Source organism: Mya arenaria, chromosome 1 (assembly GCF_026914265.1).
Source record: "Mya arenaria isolate MELC-2E11 chromosome 1, ASM2691426v1".
NCBI classification, from domain to species: Eukaryota; Metazoa; Mollusca; class Bivalvia; order Myida; family Myidae; genus Mya; species Mya arenaria.
In genome coordinates, this window is record NC_069122.1 from 56078098 (window position 1) to 56093304 (window position 15207).

Consider the following 15207-nt stretch of genomic DNA (forward strand, 5'->3'; position numbering starts at 1 on the left):
TGGCCCCTTAAACTACAGTTGGACACTTTCGTTCTAAATGTTTGCTCTTAAGCAGGACAGTGTTCATGAAATTTTTATCATAAACACAACCACCCATTTCAATAAACTTGCCAATGGTTGTCATTTAACCATTTAATCGACGTATAGAGTGATTATATTTTGTTAATGAATAACAGTATATTGATGTATAAGCCAATGAACTTCTTTGACAAGCACCCTCTGATTTGTTTCATTACAGAGCAGTTCTATCAGTGTCAAGTTAATCACTAAAAATGCTTAACTGTCAATTTTTAATATTTTTTTATTATATTTTGTGTAGAATTAGAATTATATGTAGAATATGAACAGAATCTGATCTCAGTGATGAATGTGATTGATGGTGTTTGTCAAGCTTCCAGTGATGAAACTTTAAGCAATTTTGAGTTTTTTGTCGGGGAAGGACAGAGACAAACTTTGTAGAGTTTCGTCCATAATGCATTGAGCCTTGATCTTTATTTATGCATATTAATAACATGAATTTAAAAATAAATATCATTTTAGGTATGCGAGTATTGAGCGCAGGAAGCCAAGCAGCTCGACAATGAGCCCTAATGAAGTGTTTACCCCCTCGCCCGGGGCCTCAAAGCCAACAATCTCACAGGTAGATACCCATTGGCAGGGCCTATAACACACAGTTGGGAATACTGACAGTTGTGGTGGTGTGGGCAGGGAAATTGTTTTACCTTGAAAATATTTAAAGGGTGTTGAAAATTGTTAATGACATTTTAGGTTATGGTAAAAAAAATTAAGAAAAATCATTTTATGAAGAATCAAATGCCTGACTGGTTGATATTTAGAAACACCGCTAGTAGTCCAAATTAGCACCAGACTGCAAACCGGACACTTGTAAAATGCTTTCAGAGCTTGCTAAAATTCTGGATTAAATATTACAGGGCTAGTTGTTATTTTTATGCCTAGTCCTAGTGTTAGAATTCAGGCTTGTTCATCCAAGAGTCTAATTTCTATGACCACCCTTCTCATTCTTTTGCCTGCTAAATATAGTCATAGAATAAATATGCCTTTGAATATCTTTAATGAACAAATTCAAGAACACAAATTCGAAAGCTGCTCACAACTGTCAGTCTACTCTGTGAATCTTTCAAGGAGGGAAATGGAAAAAGTAATCAGAACTGATATATAAGTTTTATCAATTATTTTGTACTCAGATATTTTACAACACTTCAAATTCAGATATTGTCAAATTGTGCATAATAATGAGGAAAACCAAATGTGGCCATACTTCTGACAATCTTTGTACAAGTTATCATTAAAAATTTACTGATGAATTATAAATTCAAATTAATTTACAAACCAATCTCAGTTTCAAAGCATGATTAATAAGAACTTGAAATCTGATCTTAAAAAACTCTATCCACTGTCCTCAATGGAGTCACAAAAGAATCCTGGTGCTGTTTTCAATACTCACCTCAGATTTAACTTAACTTTAAGAGTAGAACATTGGCTGCTTTGATAGGACATTTACTTGGACAACAGGCTGATTGGAATCACTGAGGATGGGAACTATATTGAATGCAGCCCCTGTCTGTTCTGAAACGAGAAGTGTTGTGATTTATACAGTTAACTTAGATATAAAGCAGGGGACCTATGTTTCAGTATCGTTTGAGCACCTATGTTTGACTGCGTTTAGATGTTGCATGGTCACGCAGAGTAATTTTAGAACTTTTATATAACCCTTTTGCAGCCAGATTGCAGCCCCTTTTGAATTAATTGTGCAAAGCTTTCCAAATGGCTTTTACTCATTGGTCTAAAATTGTATTCTGTTTAATTCTGATTAATTTGCTTCCTAAAGACCGGAGTTCTGAAGCTTAGCCTTCAGATTGATGGAAGTTTAATGTCAATTGGTCTTACTTGAAAGGCAAAGCTCGCTGATATTCAGTTTCTTTCTATATCTGATGAACCAGGGTAAACATAGCTTTCACTGTTGGTTACACAAGTACCATGAACATACAGTAAAACTGCGGTCGTTCGAACAAGTGGTCGTTCGAGAACCGGCGTTCCCTCGAGGTCAGAGCTTGGTCCCAAACTTTTTTCCTTCTATTTTCATATAAAATATACCTACGCTGCATCGAAACCTGATAATGTCGATGAGTCGAGCAATATACTCGGTCCCAAGTACACAAATCGTGCACAAAACCTTATAATGGCTCCCTCGAGGTCATAATTTCATAATTTTTCTCGAACGCGTGTTACAAAACAAACAAACAATTGCTAGGTGTTAAAACTTTCGCAAGTTGTAAAAATTGCAATGACAGTTGAAAGGCAATTTGTTATGGTGTGAAAAACAGTTTATCACTGTAAACGCATGACCGATATTAGTTGATATGGGCATTTGAGATGATTATTATGATGCTGACCGTGATCTTCAGACGCTCTGTACGCTGTCAATAAACATTACGATTGAACAGTTTCGCAAAACTGACAAGATGCGCTAATCAACAATCCTTGATTTTGCGAAACTTAAATCTGACTTATGCCATAATATGTACTGTCATTTAAATGTTGCTTGTTACGAAAATGTGCTTTTTTGTTAAATAAAATGTGCTTTTTTGTTAAATAAACATTTCTATTTATTCATTTAGTGTTATTTCTTTTGCATTTTACATTTAGTATACATTTAGTTTACGACAGCCTTTGAACATATTAGCGATTTCCACAACGCAACACATAATCGATGTCTTAGTAAACAGTCGGTTTGACGACTTCAAACTTTAAATACACTGAAAGATATTTCATAACTAACTGATAATCGGGTCGTTTGAAACATCGAGGTTTTGGCTCGGTCCTCGGCGACCTCGAGCGATCGCAGTTTTACTGTATTTGTGGCATATTTTTTGAGGCACTGAAATAAGCTGTGACCATTGTTTAGCAAGAAGATATCTGGATAGATTCACTATGAGGGCCACTATTTGAGTCAGTGATTGGACTGTCCTCATTGCTTGTAACACCAGCGATCTTTGCCTTTTATTTAGGAAACATACAAGAATATTTTATAGAATTTTGTTTTGAAAATGTCTATTCAATATCAAGACATTTTTCAAAGCAGAATTTGAAATTTATTCTTGGAGTTGGGTGCACATGTATTATTTCACACTATTTGAGTATATGATTTTGATATTATAAACTAAATATGTTAAAACTCGTATATGTTACCAAAGAATGTTTTAAATTGATGTGTAAAAAATGGAAAGCTTTGCAAAACTAGTTGGTTGTATTTTTGCACCTTTCATATGCATTTCTCATGCCAGGCTTGAATGATATATCCTTTATTAAGGTTTTGTTCCTTTTGCAATTTTATAGGCATTTCATTTTAGGGTAAGGATATAACATAGTTATAGATTGTTGCTGTTACATTAATTGGCTATAAACAGAAAAATACTTTATTCTTCTTTTCTGATTGTTTTAGAAATCCTTGTAGTGGTTCTTACCTAACTGATTTCTGAAACAATTAATAGAGCTCAATAAATAGTGCATGCTGTCTAGTATATGCATTTATGTAAAAAATGTACATCTACTTAAAAAACTTCTTTTTATAGTTAAAATCACAGTTTGAATGGTAATTTGAGTTTAATTAACTATCTCATGATAGATATCTGGATGAAATCGTGCAAAATAATGAACTTTGCACGAAAGATAATTTTCTATGAATCCACACAAATGAAGCTTCAAAAATTAAACTCATTCAATAATTTGTCTGTTCTTTTATAAAATTTATATGTCATTGCTTTTTCATGAGGTGTGGATTTAAGACTGACCTTTGTTACTTTTCCTGCTCTTTTTATCTAGGAGAATGTTGTGGAAATGCGGAATTCACCCATCCCAGCCTCACGTGCCTCTATTGGGAAATCTGGAGGCTCCACTGAGGGAATTATGGATAATGATAATAATGCCACAAAACCCCCTTCCCGGCCCTCCTTGCCCCCTAGGGCACCTAGTGGGGAATCCCAAGCTCCTAGCCCTCAGCCCTCACTAAGACCCCCTCCAAGGCCCCCATCAATCAAGGTCATCTCTGCTCCCCCTCGCCCCCCACCCCCTAGCAAAAACAAAAGAGAGCAAGAGATTATGATTGATGGTAGTTTTGATTCTGGGAGCCTAGATAGATCAAGGCCAAGTTCTAGCAGGAGTCTTGATCCATCTGAGCCAGAATTAAGGTCAAAATCTGAATTTTCACGGGAAGGTTCAGCTAGGAATAGTTATAGAAACTCAACTCCCTATGATCCAAATCTTAATCCTTTTGGTGAAGAAGAGGAAGGAGATGACAAAGATGATGCTGATGCTGATAATGATGATATGCAGAATGATAGTTTAAACCCATTTGGGGAAGATTTCAGTGATAATAATGAGGAAGTGGAAAAAATAGAAAAAACAGTTGAACGGAAAGAAGACAAGCCCCTACCAAGAGCCCCTTCCCCGGAGCCCCGTCAACGCTCCTCTGTGAACCCCTTTTTCGTGGCCTCAATTAAGAAAAAAGCTGCACCCCTCCCACCCTCCCCAAATCCAAGCAAGCAAGGAGCTAAAACTACAAATATTTCGGCCTCCATCCCCCCACCCACTTCTAGCAATGCTCCAATGAAAAATACCAATGCATATGTAAATTTGAAGAATTCTGATGAAAGTGAGGCTACAACTTCTGGTGACCTCAGTGTGACCTCTGGATCAACCAATGAGGTGCAGGCTGACACAGTGACCCCGCCTGTAACTATTGTAAGTGTCGTGCTTGTTAACTTAAATACTGTGTATCATTTCATTTTTCCATCTTCTATTGACGTACTGAGGAAGAATACAATATATTTAGTTGTCGAACAAACATGAATGGATTTATAATTGAAAAAAACAACAGCAACACTGTTTATAACAGTTAATAGCTTATCTGGTTTTGTTTTTTAAGAAAAAAAAGTTACCAGTAATTTATTATCATAGCCTTAGTGTTGTCCGGGTCTAAAAACCATTATGTAGGCCTTAAGTTAAGAATATTTATCCATGATTTTGTTAAGTATGACATAGTCATGTGCAATGACGAATCAAGTTGGATGAATCAAGTTATATCTCTAGAAGATATTTTTTGAGTTAAGGTCCTTGGCATGTTGATATTCTGAACAAAATGGATGAGCGATGGTATTTGCCTGCAGTGTATTTGTCTATCCTTCAGGTCTTGTAATCAAATATTTGGAAGATGAGGCCACAGTAAATAAATAGTTAGTTTGTAGTTTACATACCAAGATTTAAAGTTATGGGAACTGGAAGGTACTTTCTTTCTCCTTAATTCCTTAAATAAAAAGAAAGAAACAAAGATAAATGACAACTGGAGAGGCTAAAAAAACATTTTGGTCGAGGATATTATTTTTTTGAGTTAGGAAAGGCCAAACACAACTATTTAACAATTGTTGTGTGATTAAGCTGTTAATAAATGAAAATCCATCCTTGTTTGTTCCACTCTAACTGAATCACGCACATTTCACTTTCATGCTTTCTAATCGATTTGGCCTCAGCTAACGCCCTTCCATATTCAAGTTACCATATGTAGTATATATTTAGACAGACTTGACTTCTAGATAGTAGGATCATGATCGATCTCATTATTCTTTATGTAAAAAATTTATTTGTACAAATATTATTAAAAATAATTACTTCAATCAGATGCTATTTTGATTTGATCAGCTTGTCTGTTGTTACTGTGTAGCTTACAAACCATGGCTGACATACGGGTTTACATAAGCTTTTGTCAGTTTGGCTCTCAGTGTCACAATTTCATTTCTGCTCAAGAACTTTTGAACAACTTAGTGTAGAGTTGTCAAATTTTGTGTACACATTGGTCAAATTCAGAAGACCCTTTTTGATTTTGTGGCCAATAGGTCAAAGGTCAAGGTCATGGTGACCTTTAGTAGAAAAGTTGAGTATTTCTGATCAATAAACTTCTGAAGCTCGGGTATTTTAAGAAATAACAGTCAAAGTTTTGTGATATGCTCGGTGTCATTTTCATTTTGCAATATTTTTTTACCTTGGTTAGAAGAAAAAAGTGTTCCCAAGATATAACAATAAAAAATGAAACTTAAATACACATGTTTCCAGATAACAATACGTACATGTTCTGAAAGGCTGTGACTTAAGCTTTAACTATTGTTTAGATATTGCCTTGTTTGACTGAGAGGAAAAAACAACAGATGAGTGTCTTGTTTGCTCGGCAGGGCTCTTATTGTTTTTTTGGTCTTATTATTATAGCTTACTAGATAGTATCAGTCAAGTCTGTTTACCGTTTAACACAATATTTGCTCTTAAAGTCACTCATGTATGTATTAATACATTTGTTTGTATATTTTATTTTATATTTTGCTAGAAGGTAGGCTGTGTCTGTGGTGCCAGATCATTGTAGTTGCCCACATGTTTTCTTGATTTACATTGTTGTGTATTTGTTATCACACAGATAATTATTTTTAATATATTTTATAATATGATAAAAAATATTGTTTTTCCCTTTTCTATGGTTGCATGTAGGCACATACTAATGGTTTCAGTCTTTTAAAAAAAATATGAACACAACCTGTTTCTGATCATATAAATCACTATTAATGACTTTGTTTGTATATGTCAGGTGAAAATGTGTTTGTGTCACCAGCAAATCATGGTAGACACAAAGATTAATTTGTCTGGCAGTGTCATTGGCATCAAACTTTTGTTTCCAATCATTTTTTTTTTTTTTCATACCTTTTTATGAAGTCTTCAAACTTGGTATTTACATTAACCATGGTCAGTAGTTGATCATTATTTATTTCTGGTCAGTAAAACGTATGTCAGCAGAATTCTAGTTCTTGCTATGGTTGCGAGGATACAGACAGGCAATATTCTTGTATGAATATGTTTATTGCTGATTTTTAACACTGTAAATAAAATATGTATGATAACAATTTCAAATATTATACTTGTATTATAAACCAAAAAAGAGCAAAAACAAATCTGACTTATTTTACAATAATGATTTATACTATAATAAGTTTTGAATAATCAGACAATATTATACTTACACTTATAGATTTTTAATTTAGCCCAACATATTTAACAGAACATTAATTAAATTGAATTAATATTTTGAACATAAATTAGCAACTTTTTGGATGAATGACTCAAGGAAGGATAAATCATATTTTACGAGTTTTTTTTTTTTATTAAAATAATAAATGTATTGTTCGATGAAGATTGATTTCTGATTATCATAATAGTTTATCGCCATTGTTCGGCACTTGTCACAATAATTTGATTATATTCAATGACCGCACCATCACGACTCATTATATTCTTTGAACTTTGGTAACAATATAGTGCAATGTCTAAAAACGAGGTCGAAGCAGTTTAGCAGTTTCTTTGAAAGAAAAAAACAACTTTTATTTTAGAAAAAGACAAAGAATTATTTTAGAAAAAGACGAAGAAACCAAATGTTAACATTGGCATTTGTTAGCCTCACAAGTTCAAAACAAGTTTTATTTTAGAAAAAGACAAAGAAACCAAATGTTAACATTGGCATTTGTTAGCCTCACAAGTTCAAAACAAGTTTTATTTCAAATTTCAATTATGTAAAAAGAGAGATTCAATGCTTAAATTAACATAGACTCTTCCAATTTTGTTTTTCAGGTATGACCAATTCTAGCTTTACATGTCGAGTAAGGTGTATACTTTTACCCTTGCTTACCAAGAATACATTCAACTTTTACTTAAAGGTTGTTTTTTTAAAGTATTTTAAGTAATCTGACTCTCAAATAAGCTTGTTCTCTGATAGCCCCATGAACCTGTGTTAAATGTTGATGCCTGGCGCCCCCATATAATGTTGGTTTCAAATAAAGGGTATTTGCTGGCTGATTGCTTATGTGTAATATACATGACCGGAGGTAGAGCATACGTAAAGTGATTACAATTTGTATTTTTGTTCTTTCATAATGAGAAATCCAGTTTCTAAATCACATTTTGCAGATAAGGGTCAGAAACAATGTTTGTTATATTATCTTCAGAAAAAGTTAATATTTACTTATATTATGATAAAAACTGTTTTTTGCACATATTATTTTCTTTCTCATTTCGGGGGGGGGGGGGGGGGGGGTGGTGGAATAAAAATATACTTTTGATAATTATTATCTTTAACAGAAAGTTTAGTGTATTCTGAATTAATCATTACATCTTGTGTATTGCAGAGTACTCCTGTAGCCAAGATATTTTTAACTTTTAAGCCCCCTAATTTTTATGCTTTTCTGTGTAACATCACTGTACCCAGATATGTGTAAGTCTACAGAGCTTTATCAATCTACCTATTAAACAGATTTTCTTATATCATTTTGTAAATTCATATATTGTTTATAAACTATGGAAGGTAAATAAGGGTCACTTTTTAGCTTGTCTGATTTTTGTTGGTGTCAACTTTAACCTTGACCATTTCTTAAAAACTGTTCAATATATTCATGTAGAACTTGGCACACCTGTTACCAGGGACAATATACACAAGGTCCATAACTCTGTACATGATAATTGTCAAGGTATGGCCAGTTCCCCTGATATACGTTAAAAGACCAGGATTGACATTTGCTCCCGGTGGTGCTCCTGATGTAAATTACTGTTTAGGAATATTACAGGATTTCAATGCTGCGAAAAAATGAACACAAATTTATGTGTTATTGCTGTAGGTTTTCCACAGGAAGTGCATCTGTATAAAATCTGTATCAAATTTTGATCTGAAAACACTATCAATTGAAGAAGTGTTTGTGGATCTGAAATGTAATGGAATGATAGGCATTTGTTAGAATCTCATGCTTTTCCACTAGAGTAACTGTTCTTTTTTTGTGACATCACTGCGTGACACTCAGAAACCCTTTTAGAAACCCCCCCCTTTCCCCTTCCTCCCCTACCCCCATTAAAAAAACCTATCAGTGTTGAAGTAACAGCATAATTTTCATGTCTCAGAATGTTCAGCAGTTTGGAATGAAACTCGTTCGAAGAAATCCGGGCTACAGACCTCTAAAAGCAACTAAAAAACATCATCCCCCTACTGGCACAAGGATTTAGTCTTCATCTTGTAGGCCTTTGTGCACTGTTTTGATTGATTGATTTGATTTTTAAAATATTCTAGAATTGCTGTGATTGGTTGATATTTACACTGTTTCATTCATTGTTAGAATTTCATTGGTTGGTAAAATAGTTTGTTAAAACCTTGACCTACTTTTCTTCTCCAGTTCAATTATGTTTTTATTAAATGAATTCCCAAAATCTATTTGTTATATTTTTCTTATTTAGTAATTGTAATATGTAATGATATACATATACTTTGTTATAATGGTTTAACTATATTCTATATAGTGATTCTTGTGCAATGATAACAATCTTATTTAATTTTTATGATATAAGCACACATTCTGTTCACTATAGCATGGTATATTGAATTTAATAATGTATTCACCAGCATCTTGTATATAATCCCCACCTTGAACTCAAATAGTAGATTTAGTTGCATCTTTATTCTGAATGCTTTTGTTGCTATTTGCCCTTGAAAGTTTTGCACCAGCATGCACATATAATGTTTAAACTGTAATGGCTTTTTTTTTGCTTTTAAAGCATGTGATTTGGGCAAAAATAGGGTCAAACATTTGATTTTTACCTTGCATGGTTTTCATAAGTTTTAGTGTTGTGAGTATGGATATTTACATGTGATGAAAAATTAACTGTTTAGCGTATGTTTTTCATGTATGTTTCATGGTATGCGATGAATATTGTTTACATTAAGTTATAAAAATTAAGGTTCTTATTTCTTGACTTTCAGGAGACGTCATTTACTGGGCCATCCACTGCAACTAAGCCAGCGATTGCAGCAAGAAAGAATATTTCCACATCAAGTGTTCCTGTTTCTAAAAGTGTGACTGTAAAAGTTAACCGAACACATTCAGAATCTATCGTTAATGGAGACAAACTCTCACCTTGGCACGTCAGCCAGACAGGCGAGAAAAAAGTTGAAAGAAAAGTCACCTTAACCACAGAATTGTGATTTTCAAAAAAACAGGCATAAAAAAGGTTGAAAAAAATCACCTTTATTTTCAAACATAACACAAAAGTTGATTGGAGCATTGTGGGTAAAACAGGAGGTCAGTCTGAAAGGTCATGGTTTCATTTTCACTTAACAAACATATTTTCAACATGAAATTGTTGTAATATTTTATAATGTCTTTTCTAACATTATTTTCAACAGTGAAATGTTGAGAAATAATTTTTTGAACTTTAAACTATTTTCTTTTACTATTTAGAGCAATATTAATTTTATTTAGCTTTTAAATATGCCTTGTTGTTTGTTGTATGGGATTAAGTCTTTCTTAAAGGGATATTAAATGGTTATGTATAGAATATAAATGTTTTAGTGTTTTGTTGTGTTGCTTAGACGTTTGATAGTTTGCCATGAGAATTTTAGAGAGGGCAAGGAATTTTACAGGATTGCAATATTTTTGTACCTATTTTGTATAGATGTTTAAAGTGCATTACATATTTTATATTGAAGACCATTATATTCTGTATCTAGCATACATTTGAGTACACTGTTATAATGTTACATTACACGAATTATACATATCATCTTCTTTTAAGTGTTTATTTATCTGTAAACTTGAAACTCTGAAGTTATTAAGAAAACTTAAGGTTTAATACATTCCATTACACATATTATGTGACTTGCAACAAACGTCTAAATGTAAAAGAAAATCTTGCTTACTGTGAGTAACATTTTGTGAAATATTTGGCTTCCAGTGTTAAAAAGTGTTCTTTATTTAAATACTATTGCCTAGGCTGATTTCTGCAATAAATTAATATTGCCAGAATATAGAAAGCTTAGAATTGCTCTCATTCTTTTTTCTGGAAGAATGTCACCGTTCACTGTAAAAGTAAGACTGCACAAACTTTTACGACATTTTTATTAAAGCACTTTATTGATACTCATATCAACACCTCTTCTACCAATGTATATGTAATACTTCAGTAATCAAATTACTCAATGTGTGTTAAGTGTTCCTAGATGTCAGATAACCTTAGTTAGTATTAACTGTTCCCGCCTTTAGCTCAGCTCTTTTTCCAAGTTGTTCTCAGTGTGCAAAAACGTTTAACCTTACCCATAACTCAAACTTTAAAAGATATTATTATGAAGCTTGGTACACATGTTGCCAAAGACAATATGCAGACAGCAAGGCCCACAACTATGGTTTTTATGCTTATTGAGTTATGTCCCTTTTTCCGTTTGAATCACTCCACACCGCACTTGTTTTATTAAGCTTACCAGTAAAATCTCTCATTTTGCCAAAATATAAGTATGGTCTATGATACACATGTAGGTCAAGGTTTTTTACTTGTATATATATATCAGTCATTTGTATTTAAATCACTCATAGCAATGGGCTAATGCATGTGTATGCGTACCAGCATTGAAGCCTCACTAGTAAATCAAGAAATCCCAAATTCATTGTGTGCTTGGAAGTAAAGACTAAAGCTTACTAAAAGAATCTTAAGCTTAAAAATCATTCTCGTAGACTAAAAATGTATTCATTTTATTTAAGAGTTGTGTTCTTTAAAGATTACTGGGGTTTTATTCATAGTGAACATATTTTTTTGTCAGAACTTTTTTTGTTGACAATTTTGAATTTACATTAAAAAATATTTAAAAGAGTCTGTGCAAAGGAAATAATTATGCATTTTTTTGCTGGAAAGTGTTATTGTGTGTTAAAATTGATTTAAGTGATTTTAAGAATTAATGATTTTCATCCCGAATACATTCCTGTGAAAATAACGGTTGTGAAGTGTGACATATCATATACAAGATTTTTGTTTTTAATTTTGGTGTTTAATATTGTGAAGTGTCTTTTGTGCTATTTTTGCGTTTTATTTTTGGATTTTAATGTTCCTATCATATCTGAATGAAAAATGTTTATTTTTGGATTTTAATCTTTCTGTCATATTTTAATCAAAAATGTAACAAATGTACATGAATAAGTATTGGGGACTTTTGAGTTTTTAAAAAATGTATGACTTGGAAACAAATGTTCAATGTTTATCTGATGTTGGATGAGAACATATTATACTATTATGTTATAAACTTATTTTAATTCTGTTTGGCATTAAAACAATGCCATCTTTGTTGATTTTTTTTGCTTGGCAATTGATTTCTTTACATGATCGGTTTTGGTAACTGAATTAATGTTCTAGATTTTGCAATTCAGTATTGGCATTTGTTTCTGTATTTGAAATTGTGGAATGGTTTGCGTTGTTTTTAAAAACTACGAAATAATTCAATAATAATATAAGTGATTATAATGATTGTAAAAATCTTCACAATTAAAAATGATATTTTTCCAAAATCAAGACATCTTGTATTTACTTATGAAAATCCTTACGTTTGTTTTTTTAATAAGAAAACAGTGATCAAATATGTAATACTGTAACTGTATTTTTTATAAAGTTAAGCTACAAGATAAGCTACAGTTTCAATCTTATGTCATACAATACATGTATGTTATTGTAAGTGTTGTTTTAATGGATTTGTTCAAAGAGATGTCATCGATTGACAATAATGAAATGTTGATGTTTTTAAATGGAAAATGCAATATTTTAAACTGTTTACTTGCTGACTACATATTAATTGTATTTCTGTATACTCAGTATAGGTTTTTACTATTGTATTATCGCTGTACTTTTATGTTTTATTTCAATGAATGGTCAGACTGTTATTGTATCTAAATTCCTCTTAAATTGCATCAAGCCATAAAGCAGCAGATATGGGCATACTATTTTACATATATATTTCCACCCACAGAAAATTGTACATAAGATGCAACATTTGTGACACTGTCAGTGAAAATGAGTTCTTTAAGGGATAAAATGTCCTTTTTAGTTTTTTTGCAGATTCTGATTGTGTTGGAAAGTAAAAAATGAATGTTGAAAATTAATATTTTGGTATTTGTTGACTTCAAACAGTATGTGTTCAACAACGACATGTTGCATTTGGACAAAAATAGAGTTTACAACATGATTTACTCAGCAAGACTCATTTTCAATAGCAATGTCATAATTTTAATGTAGAAATAGTGAAGTTATGTTAAATCATAGTTACAATACCTTTGTGATATAGTTAAAGAGGCCTTGTGTAGAGTAACTGTAGACCATGCTTCTTTTAGCATACTACTACCCCGGTACTGTAGTATGTGGACTTACAAGGGTTTTAATTAATTTATAGAAACTTGTGTCTCTTCATGGTTTCGTTTTGCTTGAAGAGAACAATCAAAACTTAAGTAAAATAGCAATATGCTCTCGAAGAAAAGAAAAGGACCATCTTGATTTTCATTCTTTAATGTGTTTCATCAACAACAACAAGATGATTTCTCTTTTCAAATTGATTATGTTTGTTTCATAATTACTGGCATTTGATTGGTGGTTTATGCCGAAAGAAATAACTCATACTCATAGGCTGAAAGAAAGCATGTCCTGTTTCTTTTGTAACATATAAATATATTAGTGTTTATTTTGTTCAAAGAGTTTGGTATTTTATGTTGTAAAGCGGTAATACAACATTTGCCAGTATGTTACATAGTATATAGAACTGTATTGGAATGGTTATGAATACTTGTTAAAACTGTACAGCTCAGTAATAGTGTTATGATAAACATATACTCTATACATATCACATAAAAAGCGGCTAATGTGTATTGTAAGTGCCTCTTTATTTTGAATATTCAAAATGTTTGTACAAAATTCTGTAAATAGCCTGCATGTACTTAACTTATATCTATCTTTCCTTGTAAGCATACACAAGTTCTGAAATGTATGTTTCTTTTTTTTCATTCAAGCTCTCCTCTGTAAGATAAACTAGTGACAATTTTTCTGACTTATGTAGTAAATCTGTCCTGCATGGCGACACTATTGAAATATTTAAGAGAACTATGCAGTCAACTAAATCCATTAAGGGTCACTCACACAAAAAGGTATTTCACAAGCAGATATGTAATATCCCTAGGCAAGCCCTTGTTCTCTAATGACCTATTCTTCTCCATATTTCTGTTAGCAACCTTCCCAACAGACTCAGAAGTGAGTTCTTCTATGATAATTTTATTTTAACAGTTTTATGGGTGACCCCTAATGTGTTTTGTTGAGTGTTTTACTTGTAACTGTTCAATGTGCATCAACTGTTGAATGCTTAAAAAGAAAATTCAAAGGTTCATGCAAAGACAAGCATAACTCCAAATAAGAATAGGAGCTAAGTCTGTCTTTCGCTGGGTCCTTGAATGAAGTATATGATATATGAAGACTGATAAGCCCTCTTGACGTGTATATTGAATATTCCATTTTTGCCATAAACAACATAAAATGTAAATGCGAGCGTTGGGGCTGTTTATCAAGAACTCCAGGACTAGTCCAATTCCTAGATGAGACCTTCAACAGTAGAACTGTAGTGATCAAGGTCAACTGGCAAGACCATTTCTTTGGATTCCTGATAAAACAGTCCCTGACAAAAACTGTTATGAAGTAAACAATCATCCTTTTAATTAAAACTGTACAATTCCGTTACTTAAACTCTTGAAGCAATTGTTGATATTGAGAAGTTTATATAAGCAAGCATACTGTTACTACATCAAAGCATACTGTTACTACATCAATAGTATATTATTGTCTGTACTCGCTTATGCTGTATTGTACATGAGGACTTAACTAGTCACAATAAAGTGAAAATCTGCTCAGAGTGTTTGTTTCCATTTTTAGCTTGTTTTGTTTTTCGATGAAAAAAATAACGGTATAAGCACAGCATGTGTATCATCATTATGTCACTGCAAATTATTTGCTGGAGCCCTATAGTAATCACTGTCAACAGTTCTGCACAGCAGTCTGCCTGCCCGTCCATGTTTTTAACCAGGTTTTCAACAAACCCCGTTTATTAAAATGGTGCATGTCGTTTGGCAGTCGGAGAGGTCGCTTGGGATTGCTTTTGGGTCCGTTCAATCAAAGGCCAAGGTCAACGTTAATAAAAATAGAAAATTTGGTTTCTGGTGATTATCTTGAGTTTTGTTCATCACATGTGTACACCAAGAGTCTGGTGTATAGTGTGAAGAGCTGGCTTGGGGCTGCATTTGGGGCCGTTCCTTGAAAGTTAAGCTC

General features: G+C 32.7%; 1 protein-coding gene across 8 annotated transcripts in view; it reads left to right on the forward strand.

The window, feature by feature from the left end:
- LOC128229120 (band 4.1-like protein 5) overlaps positions 1-14789 on the forward strand; it is a 40307-nt gene extending 25518 nt beyond the window's left edge. For 4 of the 8 annotated variants that reach the window (XM_052940811.1, XM_052940836.1, XM_052940819.1 and 1 more), the window contains 4 exons: positions 541-640; positions 3358-3372; positions 3844-4761; positions 9851-14789. In XM_052940811.1, the coding sequence (XP_052796771.1) occupies positions 541-640; positions 3358-3372; positions 3844-4761; positions 9851-10072 (1255 nt within the window). In that variant the 3' untranslated portion in view covers positions 10073-14789. Of the gene's footprint in view, positions 1-540; positions 641-3357; positions 3373-3843; positions 4762-7680; positions 7710-9850 lie in introns of all 8 variants that reach the window. The other 4 variants (XM_052940852.1, XM_052940860.1, XM_052940827.1 and 1 more) reach the window with 4 other exon arrangements.
- Positions 14790-15207: the final 418 nt, after the last annotated feature.